Below are 15,783 nucleotides of genomic sequence, written 5' to 3' on the forward strand. Positions count from 1 at the left end.
AAGGACTTTAGTGCATGGAAATTATGATCGATGGTTCATAATTAGTTTAATTATAAGTTCAAGTAACTTCATTCCTTAGTTGGGACGTCATGGCGCAGTGTTTTAGCTGGAGATCATGACCTTTAGAGGACTATAAGTATATGTAAGCTAAGCTTATATAAGATACACTTGTAGTACAAGGAATTGGATTCCTAACATAATTAATAAGTGTTATTATTATGCCTCTAATGCCAGTTAAAGATGAACCTAAAAAGTCACACACATATAAGTTGTCTATATCTAGCTTTTGTTAAATTGATTAATTACAAGTGTTTTAATTAATTAATTGACACAATTGAATATGTCAATGAGATTGACAAAACATTCTAACACTGTTTGATATTCAATTAAAATGAGGAAATTAATTTTTCTCAATTTAAATTGATGGCTTTTTCAAAATACAATAGTCAAGTGTTGACTGTTGGAATTGAGAGGTGTTTTAATTTAGCTCCTCTTAGATTTTGTTAAAAGGTATATTAATAATTAATTAAGTGGTTAATTAATTATTATTATATATTTTTTTATAATAATAATTATATAATAAATTATTATATATAATAATAATATTTATTTTTATTTTTATTATTATATTTAATATTTATTATTATATTATTATTTAAAAAAAATTAAAAAAATATATATCATTGCATGCAGTAGGACACGTACCGCATACAATACATATCAATCCAAAATGGATTGATATGTTTGACATATATATATATATATGTCACTTATGAAAAAAGTCGACATATCCATATATATATATATATATAAATGCAAACTTGATATGGGCCCTGTTTGGTAAAGAGTGTTTTGGGATAAAAAGAACGGTTTTAACCAATTTTAGAGGTTTGACCACTAAAACCGCTGATTGGAGTGTTTGGTGGAGAGAGGTTTGGAAGAGAGTTTTGGGATGAAAACGCTAATTTAGAAAAAGCTCTTAAAATGAGTTTTTTCAATTAGCGTTTTGGAATATTAAAATTAATGGGCTTCTTTAACCCTAATATATAGGCTCTCTCTTTTCCTGCGCCAAAATTAATGCCCTTATTCGTCTTTTTGCACAAACTGTTATTATCAATCAGCTAATTTTTACCAAACAGGTCTACACAAACAGCTAGTCAAATCAGCTAATGTAATCAGCTAACAGCTAATGTAATTAGCTAACAGCTAACAACTAATTCCCAAACAGGGCCATAGTTTTTGATTGATTTTTGGTGTTGATCAATCTTTGAGCAAGAGTTTCAATTTCTTCGAGCTTTAATCTAATCGACTTAGTGGGTTAACTAGAGGCTTCACCATTAGAGAAGCTTTAATACCCGATTGGAATCTACAAGAGGTATTTATTCCAATCTCGTAGTATAAATACCAATTTAATTATTAAAGAACTTAATGATCCTGATTAAGGATTTGATGTCAAATATCGGATGTTTGATTGTTTATCAGAGTGATTGGATCATACTGATTGTTTATTTAAAATTTTTTTTTGAAATTCATTTCCTAAATACCAACATGCTTCCGTTTCAAATCCTTCAAAAAGACATATAAACAACTTTATCAAAAAAAAAAAAATATAAACAATCATTACCAAATGGTAAAAACGAATTAAAAATTAATTTTTTGGGTCCAAAATCAAAAGTAGTAATAATGATAATAACAATAATGTGATTCATATAATCTACCTAACTTTTTCTGATATAAAAAAGCAACCTTGAAATAACAATATTTCAGAAATACTAAAAGTTCCTCCTTTATTCATTAAAAAAAACAAATCTCCTTTAATTAAATTCTAAAAAATATGTATTTTTTTTATCAACAGTGGAGCAGATCCAGTTTATTTATATGCTTTCATATTTTATTTGTGCATAGAGAGCTATTATCGAAGATAGGTTCTCAATGATGATTTGATTATTTAAAGATGAGGTTGTTTTTGAACAATTCGAGAGCATGTTCAACAATAGAAACCGTGCAGAAGGTATGAAAGAAATTTTATTAGGGTGCAAGATGATCACATACATTACATGTGTATGAAACAGATTAAGTGTAATTTGAAAGTCGAATTTGAAATGACTTAAAAACTTCTGTCTATACAACCGGAAATAATCACTATATATAGTAAACTAAAGTTAGATGTTTTGTTACATCTGAACCTATGCTTCTATATGGTATTAAGATGAAAGACATGCTTCTCTTTCCAAGAAAGAATTGAACAACATAACACATGTTTCATACCATGCGTGCTTTGCCGATCACAAGATGGAAAAGGGGCGATCTTACCTTTTCCTAGTGTGAGACTTACATCGTGAAATCACGATTTCTCGACATTCCTTATCCTTAAAGACTCTTAACTTATTCTAGAATTATAGTCTAATGTGATTAACCTGGAAAGGTCGTCTTTAGGTTGATGTGCTGATTCCAACCAAAAAGAACCTGACTGGATAATCAAGGTAAAGTATGATCGAAATAATAAAGTAAAAGGGAAAGATATCCATTAAGTTCACATCTTAAAAGTTTATGTATTTCACTGTCCGAACACTTATGCACATCTGCATATTTGTGAAAAACAGAAGAACTATAGAGATCAATGTTATTACAGTGGATGTGATTTGGAATCTAGAATAAAACATACACTAGAGACGATCCATGTTAAAATATATCTCCAACGATGATATAGTCTCAATTTTGATACATGCACATTGAGCAGCTATACGTTCCAACGAGTATATAACACTAGAGCTCTCGATAGTATGTCGGTCGCATGAACTATTTGCAATCATATGAGATTGAGATGAGGATTGTATATGTTCCATTATGTGCGAATGGCAGATGTTAGCATTATTCGGGTTATGGACCGAATAACTAATTCGCCTAAAATGGAATCGGACCAAGACCATCCAAAAAGATGGAGGATTAGGGTTAAGGTTTTATAAGCTTAACCAAGGCTATAAATAGATAGCCACCTAATCCCAATCACACTGTCAATTGCACAAGATACAAAACACAATCTCTGTGCCTTCTCCCTCCTCCTGCGCCACACTTCCTCCCTATCTCAAACGTCAGCTTTACTTCGTGGATCCACCATTTTCACCTCGTGACTAATATCAATATGGGCGATTCATGACTGGTGATTCAAGATCATGGTTGATCTGATTTATTCACTGCTTATCTTCCCAATGAGTTCTACTCTACAAGAGGTAAGTCTTAAACTCGTGTTTGTATTAGGATAATCCCTTCAGGATTTCTTTTGTCCAGCTAATACAAAATACGGTATAATTTTTAAATGTTTTTTTTTTAAAAGCACGTCTATTCTATTCATATGATATGGTGTGATCTGTTACAAATGAGTGGTAAAATAATGCATGTAGATGGCACGATTCGTGACTGAGAAGATAGTTTGATGAATTATTTCTCAAATTGAGCAAACTTGTCAATGTTAGAGGTTAATTTTCTCTTTGCTACCAACTTTATGGTTAAATTGCAAAATTTTAGATGTTAGGGGTAATTTGCACTTTGCTGCCAACATTATGAGTAAACTTATACAATTTTAAATGTTAGAGGTAAAATTGCTCCTAATGCCAGTATTAGGGGTATCTTTCTATGATAATAATTTCTTTCCCATATTAATTAATTTTAACCCGATCTTTCGTTTATGAAAGCATATATTTATTCCGATGTCATACTATCATATAAAGGGTTTACATGGACCAATGCGATTTTCTTTCCCGAGACACATGGCCAATCAAAGGGTAAAGTTCAAATGCACGCTTCGGTCCCTTATTCTCTACTAGAATAAACAGAAGCAACATACATTCGCAAAAGTAACCGAAATTAACAAACCATTGAGATATTGCATCATGGAAGTCTACTAAACTACGAGGGACCCTTCAAAGTTATTATAAATACCAGATACAATGTCTTAAAACACTAACTAATTCCTCCTTCAACTACTCTAAAGCTCTATTTTCCAGTATCATCACTAACTTAAGTATAAAAGTAGAATTCTCCTCTATTTATTCTTTTACTTCAAGTGATTTGTCAAGTCCTATCAGTAAAATAAAGTAAATTATAAATCTAACACCAAGATAGGTTAAACCAGCACAGAATCCACAAAAAATAATAGCTATGAAAAAGAAATTAATTTCAAGTAACCGAAAACAATATTTTCAGTGAAATAACATTTTTTTTAGAAATCATGAGTTGCCCAAATAGAACTACAATATATAATTTTCTTCCCATAAACCCAATCGGAAATACAAATCTATATCGATTTTATCTCGGAACTTCATAAATATAGCAATTTACACGATGCACTAACCATCAATTGTCTCGATAAATTATTGTCGCTTTTATTGAACTTAAAAGATAATAATATATCAAAGCCAGGGCCGGTCCTTACAATTTAGGGACCCTAAGCAAAATAAACTACAAGGGTCCATTTAATATAAAATTTACTAATTAAAATGTAAAAATTTGGCACACCTTTTAAATTTTAAATTGATTTTTATTCATATCATTGCATAAACTAATTTTTGATTTTTAAATCTAATCAAATTATGGTAATAAAATGAAATTTCTTTTAATTTTAAATTTAATCAAATTAAAAAGAGTTATTCTAACATGAGGCAATAAAATGAAACTTGTCTTTGTATCCTTAACTATCCATATCATTTATATATTAAAAATATATTAAAGATTACAAAGGTAAGAATCGAACATATGTCCTCTTTAGTTAGAAAGCAAGGCAATACAATTCTGTTACTATGAATTTATTTATTATATTTAAAACATAAACCATTTATTTATAACTCGAATTTTTTTTGGATCCCTCCAGACCTGGGCCCTAAGCCGGTGCATCCCGAGCCTAGGCCCAGGGCCGACCCTGATCAAAGATATTGTAAAAAAGAAATACAGACACATCAGAATCCGTTGTATTAGATATAAGGAGGAAACACCAAGTATGATAGAGCAAATATTGATATCAAAGCTTCGCAAAGTGAGGTTTTCTTTTCTGAGCTTTTGCATTTAAGGCCTCCATTAGATCACCAGAACTATAAACTGTTGCAGCATTCCAAGTTGCAATATAATCTAATCCTTGATCTAGAGTCAAGTCTCTACTCCTTAACATCACTGCCTTTGTTCCTGCCACCGCTGTGAGAGACTTTGCTGCAATTCCTGTGAAATATATATGTATGATTAATATTTAGAAGAAAGTACACAGATAAATCTGACGTGGTTTAAAAATTTATAAGTTGATACCTAACGGTTCATTCCGTTAGTAAAAACAATCCGATTTAACCGTTAACTAACGGTGTTAAAAAAAAATCAAATAATAATCTTACCTTGAGCGATGAGTGCCACACCTTCATCTAATGCTTGTTTAGACTCGAAAACCCGAGAAACGAGACCCATATCCTTAGCCTCTTGACCCGAAAACTTCCGACAAGTCAAAGCCATTTCCATTGCGTTACCATACCCGACTATCCCCGGCAGCCTCTGCAGCGCCCCCATATCATCCGTGAACCCGACATCGACGTGCTTGAGAATAAAATTGGAATCTTGAGTACAATACCTTATATCACAGGCAGTCACTATATCAAATGCTCCTCCAATACAATAACCGTGGATACTTGCTATCACTGGTTTCCTACACCGCTCCACCGCCGTGAACGCGTCCTGTAACAACTTGATCTCTTGCCTGAGCCACTCGTTGGCTTGACTCTTCTCGATTACGAGGCCCTGATCGCCGAGGTATTTGAGTACGTTGAGGTCAGCGCCGGCGCAGAAGTGATCACCGGCGCCACAGAGGACTATGACGCCCACATCGGGATTTTTGTCCAGAGAAGCAAAGGCGGCGGGGAATTCTGTGAAAAATTCGTAGGGGAAGGCGTTGAGTTTGGAGGGGTTGTTAAGGTATAAATAGAAGACTCTGGAATTTGGGGTTTTTTGTTGGATCGAGATTGATTTGTACTGCTGCATATTCACTGATCGGAGAATATGGTTGTAGAGGAAAGTAGAGGAACCGATGATCTGCCGTGAAAATACTGCAAGCTACTTTTTTTTTTTTTTTTTTTTTTTGAAGGATACTGCAAGCTACTTTATAGTCCAAAGAAGTATTATTTCAACTTTGAGAAATATAATTAAATATGTTCAAGATGTGTTTAATCATTATTACAACCACGTTGAAATGAAAATACACTTATTATAATAATAATAATAATAAAAATACTCTTTGAGATAATTAGAATCCTTTATAATATTTTATTAAGTTGGCATTGCATGGCGAAAAAACCAAAGTATTTGTCACATAGCTTGCACCCATAGACTATACATATGGTTAGTTATAACAACTTACATTTTGTAATAATTCAAATAACTTGAACTAATTTATGCATAGTTAATAAGAATAATAAGGGGTGTTTGGTTCGCATAGGGGTAACGAAATGAAATCAAGTAGGGGTGTTTATCGGTCGGTTTGGTCTGAAAACCGAACCGAACCAAAATAACCGAAAACCGAATAACATAAAAAATGAGAACCGAATCGAACTGAACCGAACTGATTATTTCGGTCGGTTTGGTTCGGTTTTCGATTTTAACACATACCTAACTAGTTAAAATAAAAAATAAATTAATATTTATAATTTTATAAGTTTTAATTAATTTAGTTTAATCTAAAATTTTAAAAATAGTTACGCAAGTTGAGTAGCATATATACAACATAAATGTAAAGTTTGAAAATTAAAAATTAAAAATTAACTTTATTAAAATGTAATTAAAAAAAATGTTAAATCAAAGTGATTCAAAATTTTAAAGATATAAATAGTTGAATTTCAATCTTCTACGATCACAATTCGCATTACAACCATAATTTACACTAATGTTATTGATTTGATCAGTATTAGTGCAATGTTTGAACAGTATTAATGTATTTTTCTTAGTAGAACAATATTAATATATTAGACTTAATATTGATAAAAAAATTTTATAAATAGTTACGTTCTTTGGATGGTCGGAGGAAAATACAAAGTCTCGGTCATATAAAGTCTCTACCTAAATTATAAATCTAATTAATCTCTATTTCGGTTAATTCGGTTATTTTATCATAAAAACCGAACCGACCGATATTACCGATTTTTGTAATATTTAAAACCGAAACCGAACCTAATAGTCCAAAAACCGAACCGAAAACCGAAATGCATCGGTTCGGTCGGTTATTTCGGTTCAGTTTGGTTTTTGAACACCCCTAGAATCAAGAAAGGAAAACAAAGAGAAATGAATGAAATGACCCTGAATTCCCTTTTCTGTTTGTTTCAGTTCCACAAAGGGAATGATATACCCATAATTCCCTTTGTGGTTGTTTGGTTCAAATGAGGTAATAAATTAGACTTGTATTTTTAACAATAATTTCTATACAATAATATGTCTATATTAATAAATTAATCACATGTAAATATAAGAATGAAAATCAATTTATTCAGCTATTAAAATCAAAAGACGATGAAACTGAAGAAACAGAAATAAAATAAATTAAAGAAAATGCATAAATATTTTATTTTAAAAAGAAAATAATTATTTTAAAATAATTAAAAATAAATACCAAAACCGAATAATATGATAAAAGAAAAATATTTGTCAAATAGTTTTTAGGATAAAAAATAAAAACAAATAAGTATAAGGATCAAAAGTGAGATTAGTCTAGGGATAAAAAAATAAAAATAAAAAAGTAAAAATTAGTCAAAAATATTTTTGTGAGAATAAATAAATAATATATAAGTATAAGGATCAAAAGTGAAATTACTCCAAGGATTAAAAAAGTAAGAATAAACAAATATATGAACCAAAATAAAATTAAAAACAAAATAGAGACTAAAATGAAATTTAATAAGGAGAGTAAATGTTTAAATTAGTGAGAAAGAGAGGAAAGGGAATGGAAAACCTCAGGGGGTTGGGGGGAATGAGATTAGAGGAGTTAGGGGTAAACCCAAAATTAAAAGAGGGTAAGGGGAATGATTGAATTGATAAAATAAACACCAACAAAAGGAATGAAATCTCCTCATTCCCTTACCCTTTCCTGAAACCCCCAAAACAAACGGTCCCCAAGTATAACTTTATCATCCCTCAAACTAATTGTGGAGTAACTATTAATTTATCCTTTAGCTGAAGAAAGCGAGCTTTGAATAGGGGTTTTGTTAAGATGTCCGCCTTTTGATCGATGGTTGAAATGTAGCAAACTTGAAGGGCTTAGCGTGCTACTTTGTCTCGTTTGAAATGAAAATCAATTTTTAGATGTTTGGACTGATTATGGAAGATGAGTTTAGTTGTGAGATAGGTTACACCTAGATTGTCACACCATAGGACAAGTGCTTTGGAGGAGCAAAACCGAGTTCTTGCATTAACATTCGTAACCACAAAACTTCCGATGTAAGAGAAACTAGTGCTCGATATTCAGCCTCAGTTGAGGACCTTGATACAGTGTGTTGTTTAGGAGACCTCCAAGATACTAAATTGGGCCCGACAAAAACTACATACCCGATGGTGGACTTGCAATCATCGAGATCACCACTCCAATCAACATCCGCAAACCTATTAATGTCAAGATTTTTGCCACAATGAATTCTAAGGCCATGAGTAGTTGTGTCATGAAGATATCAAAGTATGTGTTTTACAACTTTCAAATGGTCCTTAGTAGGATGATGCATGAATTGAGTGACCTTGTTAACTAGATGGCTGATATCAGGCCTTGTGATGGTAGGATATTGTAGACCACCCATGATACTATGATAAAACCTGGATCGTCAAAGAGTTCATTATTATTGATGCTTAACTTGGTAGAGGCATATGATGGTGTGGAAATTCCCTTGGAATCTGCCATTTTTTTTATTTTTATAGTAAGTAATTGATGTATTTCCTCTCACTTAAGTGAAGAGACGAACGGGTCCAAGTAGCTTCCAATCCAAAGAAGTAAGAGATTTTACGAAGGTCTCGAATAGCAAAATGAGACTTGAGTTGATGTACAAGACATGTCATGACCATGTCACAACTCTCGGTGACTAAGATATCGTCAACATATAGAAGGCAAAACATATGACTTCCATGAGCATGAAAACAATAGAAAGATGTGTCCACTTTTGAACAAATGAATCCAAGTTGAGTGAGTGAATTAGTTAAGCATTTGTGCCACATTCGAGGTGCTTGTTTAAGGCCATAGAGACTTTTCTTTAATTTGCAGACATGGATTGGATGATCAGGGTGAATAAAACCAGGTGGCAGTTGCATGTAAACCGTTTCATCCAAAGTTCCATATAGGAATGCATTTGAAACATCTAACTATTGAAACACAACTTCTATGGAGTTTTTTTATTATGAAAAAATAACTATTAAGGAATTAGATTCCCAAAGTATTTAATTTTAGAATTGAATTAAGTTGTTTTATGCTAATGTGTTTGTTAAGTGTTGATCATATTTAAACATAAATTGAAGACAACTTAAAAAGGCCTTAAAAGAATTAACGGCCCAAAGCTTAAGTCTGGCTCATAACCCAAATCTGGAACCAAAAGCCTGTTGACATTCAGTCAACTCAAACATTCCAAAAGAAACAAAACTGATAGAAGACCATGTCATACAAACGTCTCTCTCTATCAACCATTTAAGGAAAGATTCAGACTAGAAGTTTGCAACGACAGAAGTTAGAAGACGATCATTGAGGCGCAGCTTGCAATGAAAATATAGTTGTAATAAAAATACTTGTTAAGACATGATTGCCTACGGAAAGAAATCTAAGAGGCTCAAATTTGAATTAGTGATATGTAGACAAAGAAAAAAATGTTAGGAGTAAGTGGGAAATTTAATCTTAACTTTCTAGGAAAGTGTAGATTTAACCGTAATGTACAAAATGGTATAAATTTAATATTAATTGTTTTAAAATTGCAGGTTTAACTATTAGTGAACTGTTACATTAGATATTCTAAACAAATTTATTGATAAACTAAAGCAGTTTCGTACATTTTTTGTTGGTTATTCGTAACTATATTAGTAACTCAATAAACAATTTAGCCACTTCCATAAAAAAAATTTGTGATTAGCTTATAAAATAGCAGACTTAATGCCAATTTAGCGTTGTCGTGACCAACAAAACATATTGTGGGGGAAAGTGCTGTGAGAAAAAATGATGTGGGAAAAATCTGATAAGTGTTTGGTAAACACACACTAAAAATTTTAGAAGTCAAGAAATAAATATAATATTAAGTTACATTGAATATTTTCAGTAGAAATTGTTTTCTGTCGGTTTCTCAAGAGCTGCACAATTTGTTTGAGGTTTATTCAAATGCATGGTCGGTAGCTACTTGGGGCTCCTTTGTCTTATTGGCAGAAATAAAAACCCCGAAATTTTCATTATCTTGAAGAAAGAATGAAAGTCCAAATTTTTAGTTGGAAGTCTAAATTCGTCTCTAGAGCAAGGAAAGAAGTTTTAATCAAGTCGGACCTTCAAGCCATCCCGTCTTATGCGATGAGTTTCTTTGAGATCATTGTCACTCTCTCCACAAAGCTCGAAAGAATATGAATTCCTTTTGTTGAGGTTCTTCTAGTGAAAATCAACAAGATATTAGTTAGAGATCTTAAAATCGATTGTGTTTACCTAAATACCAAAGGGGAATGGGATTTCGAAAGTAGAACCACTTTAGCGCTTTTGGCTAAACAAAGTTGGCGTCTCTTTTCCAACCCAAATTCTCTTGGTGTATTAAGCGAGATATTATCCTAATACTGATTTTCATGAGGCTGAATTAAAGAGTAATTCGAGTTTCTTATGGCGTAGTATTTTGAAAGCTCAAGATCTTTGTCCGTAAGGGGTGCTAAATGCTTAGTTGGTAATGGGACTGATATTCAAGTGTTGGGCGATCCTTGGCTCCCGTATCCTGATATTCCTAATACTGATTTTCATGGGGCTGAATTAAAGAGTAATTAGAGTTTCTTATGGCGTAGTATTTTGAAAGCTCAAGGTCTTTGTCCCTAAGGGGTGCTAAATGCTTAGTTGGTAATGAGACCGATATTCAAGTGTTTAGAGGTTATCTATTGAGGTATATGGCGTAATCAGAATCATCTAGTTTGCAGTAACACTTCTTTATCGATGGTAGTAATTTTTAGCACAACCATCACTTTTTTATCTCGATGGAACCAGTGTCATACCCATCAGCCTATTGCTTCTACTGCCCCCAGCTTGACAACTCGTTGGTTACCCTTTAGCCCTGGTTTGCTTATTTGTAATGTCGATGATGTTGTGTTTCCATTATCTCAATGTGTTGGATATGGTTTCATCTTGAGGAACTCTACTGGTTTTGTGTTTAGTGGAAATGGTAGGCTTCCTTACACATCTGATGTGTTGATTGCTGAAGGTCTTAGTGCGTGGGAAGCTTTAAGTTGGCTGAAGGCAAATGGGTTTCAAGATGTCACGCTTCAATCAGATTCTCAACTTTTAGTTCAAGCTATCAATGATCAGGCCGATTTGATCTATATGTTTGGTTTAATTGTTAATGACTGTAAAGCTTTTGTAAGAGCTATGCTTAATTGTTATGTTCAATTTGTTAGTCGATCTGCCAATCATGTAGCTCATACTTTAGCTAGAGCGATTGATTCTGAGTCAGATTGTGGAGCTTGCGGTGTTGTCCCTCCTCCTTTTTTTTGTTTCTGTTTTGAGAGCTGATCAATAATATCATTTCATCTCTTCTAAAAAAATTATGATGAAAGTTACGATTATTTTTATCAAAAAAAAAATCAGCTTTGTTGATAAGCTGTGACATCTATTTTCCCCAAACGTTACAAATTGTAGCTTTTCCTAAAAACAGCTTTCCAAACTTTTAAAGAAAGTAGTTTTGCATGTACCAAGCGTTGCTTTTAGGGAAAACTGTTTTTGAGTTCTAGGAAAGCAATGTCAAACGCACCCTTAGTTCTTAGCATTTTAACATGATTAAAATTGGTCTCATTTGAAAACGTTAGGGTTAAATTTCTACAATTTTGTATGTTAAGACTAAATCTGCATTTCCCACTACAAGAAAAATTAGTATCCTCTAAAATGTTATGGTTAAATTTGGTCATTATCCCTTTTTTTAACCATCAACCTTATACAAAATGCTATAATATCATATTAATGTGCTTATTTGGTTATATTTTTCGGAGCTAGAGTTTTTTCTTTTCAATTCTATATATGAAATAAAAGGTATTGGTAAAACTTAAAAACAATTTTTATTAGCTTAAAAATCAACTAATTAATAATAGTAAACAATAAACAACTAATAATAACAACTGAACCAAACCGACTTCTTGTCTTAAATTAACATAAAAAATACTTTAAAGAAAAAAAGTTGTCTTACATCTATAAAAAGTAATACTATGACATACTAATTATATATGTAACATACAGTATTTAATACACTCATCTCATATACAAAAGCGACTTTAACTACTAAATTAGTATAATTTAATTGGTACATATCATAAATTAAAGATGAGAAGCTGTGAGTTCGAACCATTTATCACGAAAAAAAAAAACAAAAAAGCCTCTTATTACTGAACCAACCTTAATTGGTTGTAAATATAATTTTATTAGTTTATCCGATTTTTCGATGCTCATCAAACAATTTTTAGATTTATCCTCTTAATTAAAATTTTATGTATACTTTAAGACTCCAACTTAAAATCTTTATCTTAAATGATCTGTCTCAAGTGAACATTAATTGATGCAAATATTAGTTTTCTTTATATACATATAATTGTGGGGTTAAAATACTATAAAATGTTATCACAATAATAATGCTTTTGTGTATATAATTTTAAAAAAGTAAAAATAATAATTTCAGTGGGATGGCTCCACCACTATCGAACATTAATATACAAAAATATCAAAAACTAATTAATCCAAAAGTTTTTCTAAATAAATTAATCAAAAGTATTAGTTAATGACTAAAGTGCAACATCATTATTTATCATGTGCGACAACCAATATACATCAACAAAGAAATTAGAAGAAGGTTCTAAATTGGCGGTAAATGAGTCAATATCGCAGCTCCTACATAAACTCTCGATTATAGGTTTATATACAAGTTTATAAACAAATTCGATTATAAAGTTCGTGAATAAATTTGATTCAATTATTCTTTTAATACTAATATTTTTATAAAAGAAAAATATAAAAGAAGGTTGTTTTGTAAATTTTAAAACTATTCATATTTTTGTGTTAAAGAAATTTCAAATCAATATGATTAATGAGTTGTTTACGAACAAAATTCATGAATTGAATTAACGAGTTCTTCGTGAGCAAAACTCGTTAATAAGTTCACAACAACTCGTAAGCAGCCCATGAATATAATATTGAGCTCGAGCTAGAGCTAGAGCTCGGCATTTTTCTAATGAGCCGTGCATGAGCATGTCAAAACTTGACTAGGCTCCGCTAGATTACAACTCTAGTTTTAAAAGAAAGGGCTAAAATCACTTAAGAGACGTTTGTTTTAGGGGTTTCAGGAAATAGTAAGGGAAATGTGAGGTTTTATTCTCTTTGCTTGTATTTGTTTTATTAGTTGAATCATTCATTTTACCATTTTTTAGTTTTGTGTTTACATCTAACTCATCTAATCTCATTTCCCAACCCCTAAGGTTTTCTATTCCCTTTGGCTCTCTTACTATCTTGAACTTCTACTTTCCTTATAAAATTCTAATTTACTTTTAAATTTTTTATTTTGGTCCATATATTTATTTATTTTTACTTTTTTATCTTTTAATTAATTTTATTTTTGATCATTGTACTTATATATTTTTAATTTTTTTCCTCAAAAAATATTTTTGACTAAATTTTAATTTTTTATTTTAATTTTGATCCATGTACTTATTTGTTTATACTTTTTTTATACCTAAACTAATTTCACTTTTGATCCTTGTACTTATTTATTTTTACTTTTTTCTCTGAAAATAGTTTTGACCAATTTTTTTCTCTTATCATATTATTCGGTTTTAGTATTTATTTTTAATTATTTTCTTTTTAAAATAGAATGTTCATACATTTTATTTGATTAATTTTATTTCAGTTTCATCATCTTTTGATTTTCAATTAATTGATTTTAATTCTTATATTTCATTAATACAGACAGTGTATGTATAACATCCCGGTCCAATACCATGTAGATATTGTCCGCTCTGGCCCAAATCCAACACTTTGGGCCTCACGGCTTTAAAACGCGTTTGCATGTATTGGATTCACATCTTACTAATAAGCTCCATCACTCCCTCTCCATTTCCGATGTGGGGTTCAGTTCATTCCTGAACTCATCGCCATCCCTTAGGGCCGCTCCTTGCTTAGGCCTTCTTACCCCGGCCCCACCCACCCCGGATCAGGTCGTTACAGTAATGGCTTGGACATATAAGTTAACTAGTCTTTCTGTTATTTCTTCTTATGCATTTCGATTACGCAAATTGCATGAGAAGACCCAATAGATGCCGGTCGCAGTGGTTAAAGATGATTGCTTGATCCCTGGTTGAGTGTTTGATCCGTGGAGTCGCACATTTGGAAAGACCTTTGGCTTTAACCGCACTCGTATTGGAATTGCAAGAACAATGACTCCCACAATTATTTCGACCAAAAATTGCATGAGAAGTTTTCTCTCTTCTCCCTTTCCCTTCTGCATTTCAATTTGAAAAATCAGTTTTATCTGGCTATTAAATTAATATTTTTTAACTTATGTTTGAGACATGCACAATTTTTATGCTCATTGTCTTTTTTTTTTTTTTAATGAACTTATACTCATTGTTTTAAATGTCACTTTTTGAAGCAATTTTAAATGTCAATCAAAAATTAATACTTTTTGAAACTTATGTTTGAAACATGCACAATTTTTAAACTCGCTGTTTACTTTATGAAATTCAACTTTTTTTTTTTTACTTATGTTGACCGATTTTTCTACTCGTTATTTCAAATGTCACTTAATCAAATTTAATATATTATTTTGAAAGTCCCTTCTATGGTTACTTTATTTTTGACAAAGTACTATTACCTGGTGTGTTTTCACCATTAGATGATGGAGTATAAAATTAATTCAATGATGAAAACACACAAGATAAGACTTACTTTGTCAAAAACAAAGTAAACATAGTCTTTACCACTTTTGAAAAAGAAAATCAAATTTATTATTTTCTTATGTTTCAGACAAGCACGATTTTTTAACTTGTTATTTTAAATGTCACTTAATCAAATTTAGTATTTTTATGAAAGAGGAGATCAAATTTAATATTTTCTTATGTTTGAGATAGGAATAATTTTAATAGTCATTATTTTAAGGGTTAATTACAAAATCCTATGGAGAAATCCGTTATATTTTTAGACTCACTACAACACATGCCACCAAACTAAATATTTTCATTGTCTTCTTTCCCAACTCAGTGTATATATTATCACTTAACGCCACTTATACTTCACTTCTCATCCTTTATGCAATCAAATTTCAATTTCATACATCAATCCAAAATTCAAACTCTTCATGTAAGTATTTTATTGATTTTACATACATAAATTAATTTTATATATTTTAAGGTAGTTTGCACCTTAGGAGTTTGGAATTCGGAGGTTTTTATCCAACCCGATGGGTTCGTAGTTGGTGATTTTGCTCCCCAGAATTGTAAACTGCGAGCAAAAAGTGCGGAGGCTTTAGGGTTATGGGAAAAGGGTTCTCAGTTACTTAATTGTGAAGTATTGCGAAGAACTCAGTTTTT

At 31.4% G+C, this 15,783-nt stretch overlaps 1 protein-coding gene across 1 annotated transcript; it reads right to left on the reverse strand.

The window, feature by feature from the left end:
- Positions 1 to 4,738: 4,738 nt before the first annotated feature.
- On the reverse strand, positions 4,739 to 6,115 carry LOC136207364 (delta(3,5)-Delta(2,4)-dienoyl-CoA isomerase, peroxisomal-like). Its single transcript, XM_065998633.1, has 2 exons — positions 5,376 to 6,115; positions 4,739 to 5,208 (listed from the first exon to the last, which is right to left on the reverse strand). The coding sequence occupies exons 1-2, from the start codon at positions 6,010 to 6,012 to the stop codon at positions 5,015 to 5,017; spliced, it is 831 nt and encodes a 276-aa protein (XP_065854705.1). The 5' UTR covers positions 6,013 to 6,115; the 3' UTR covers positions 4,739 to 5,014.
- Between the last annotated feature and the right edge of the window lie 9,668 nt (positions 6,116 to 15,783).

This window comes from Euphorbia lathyris, chromosome 1 (assembly GCF_963576675.1).
Source record: "Euphorbia lathyris chromosome 1, ddEupLath1.1, whole genome shotgun sequence".
NCBI classification, from domain to species: Eukaryota; Viridiplantae; Streptophyta; class Magnoliopsida; order Malpighiales; family Euphorbiaceae; genus Euphorbia; species Euphorbia lathyris.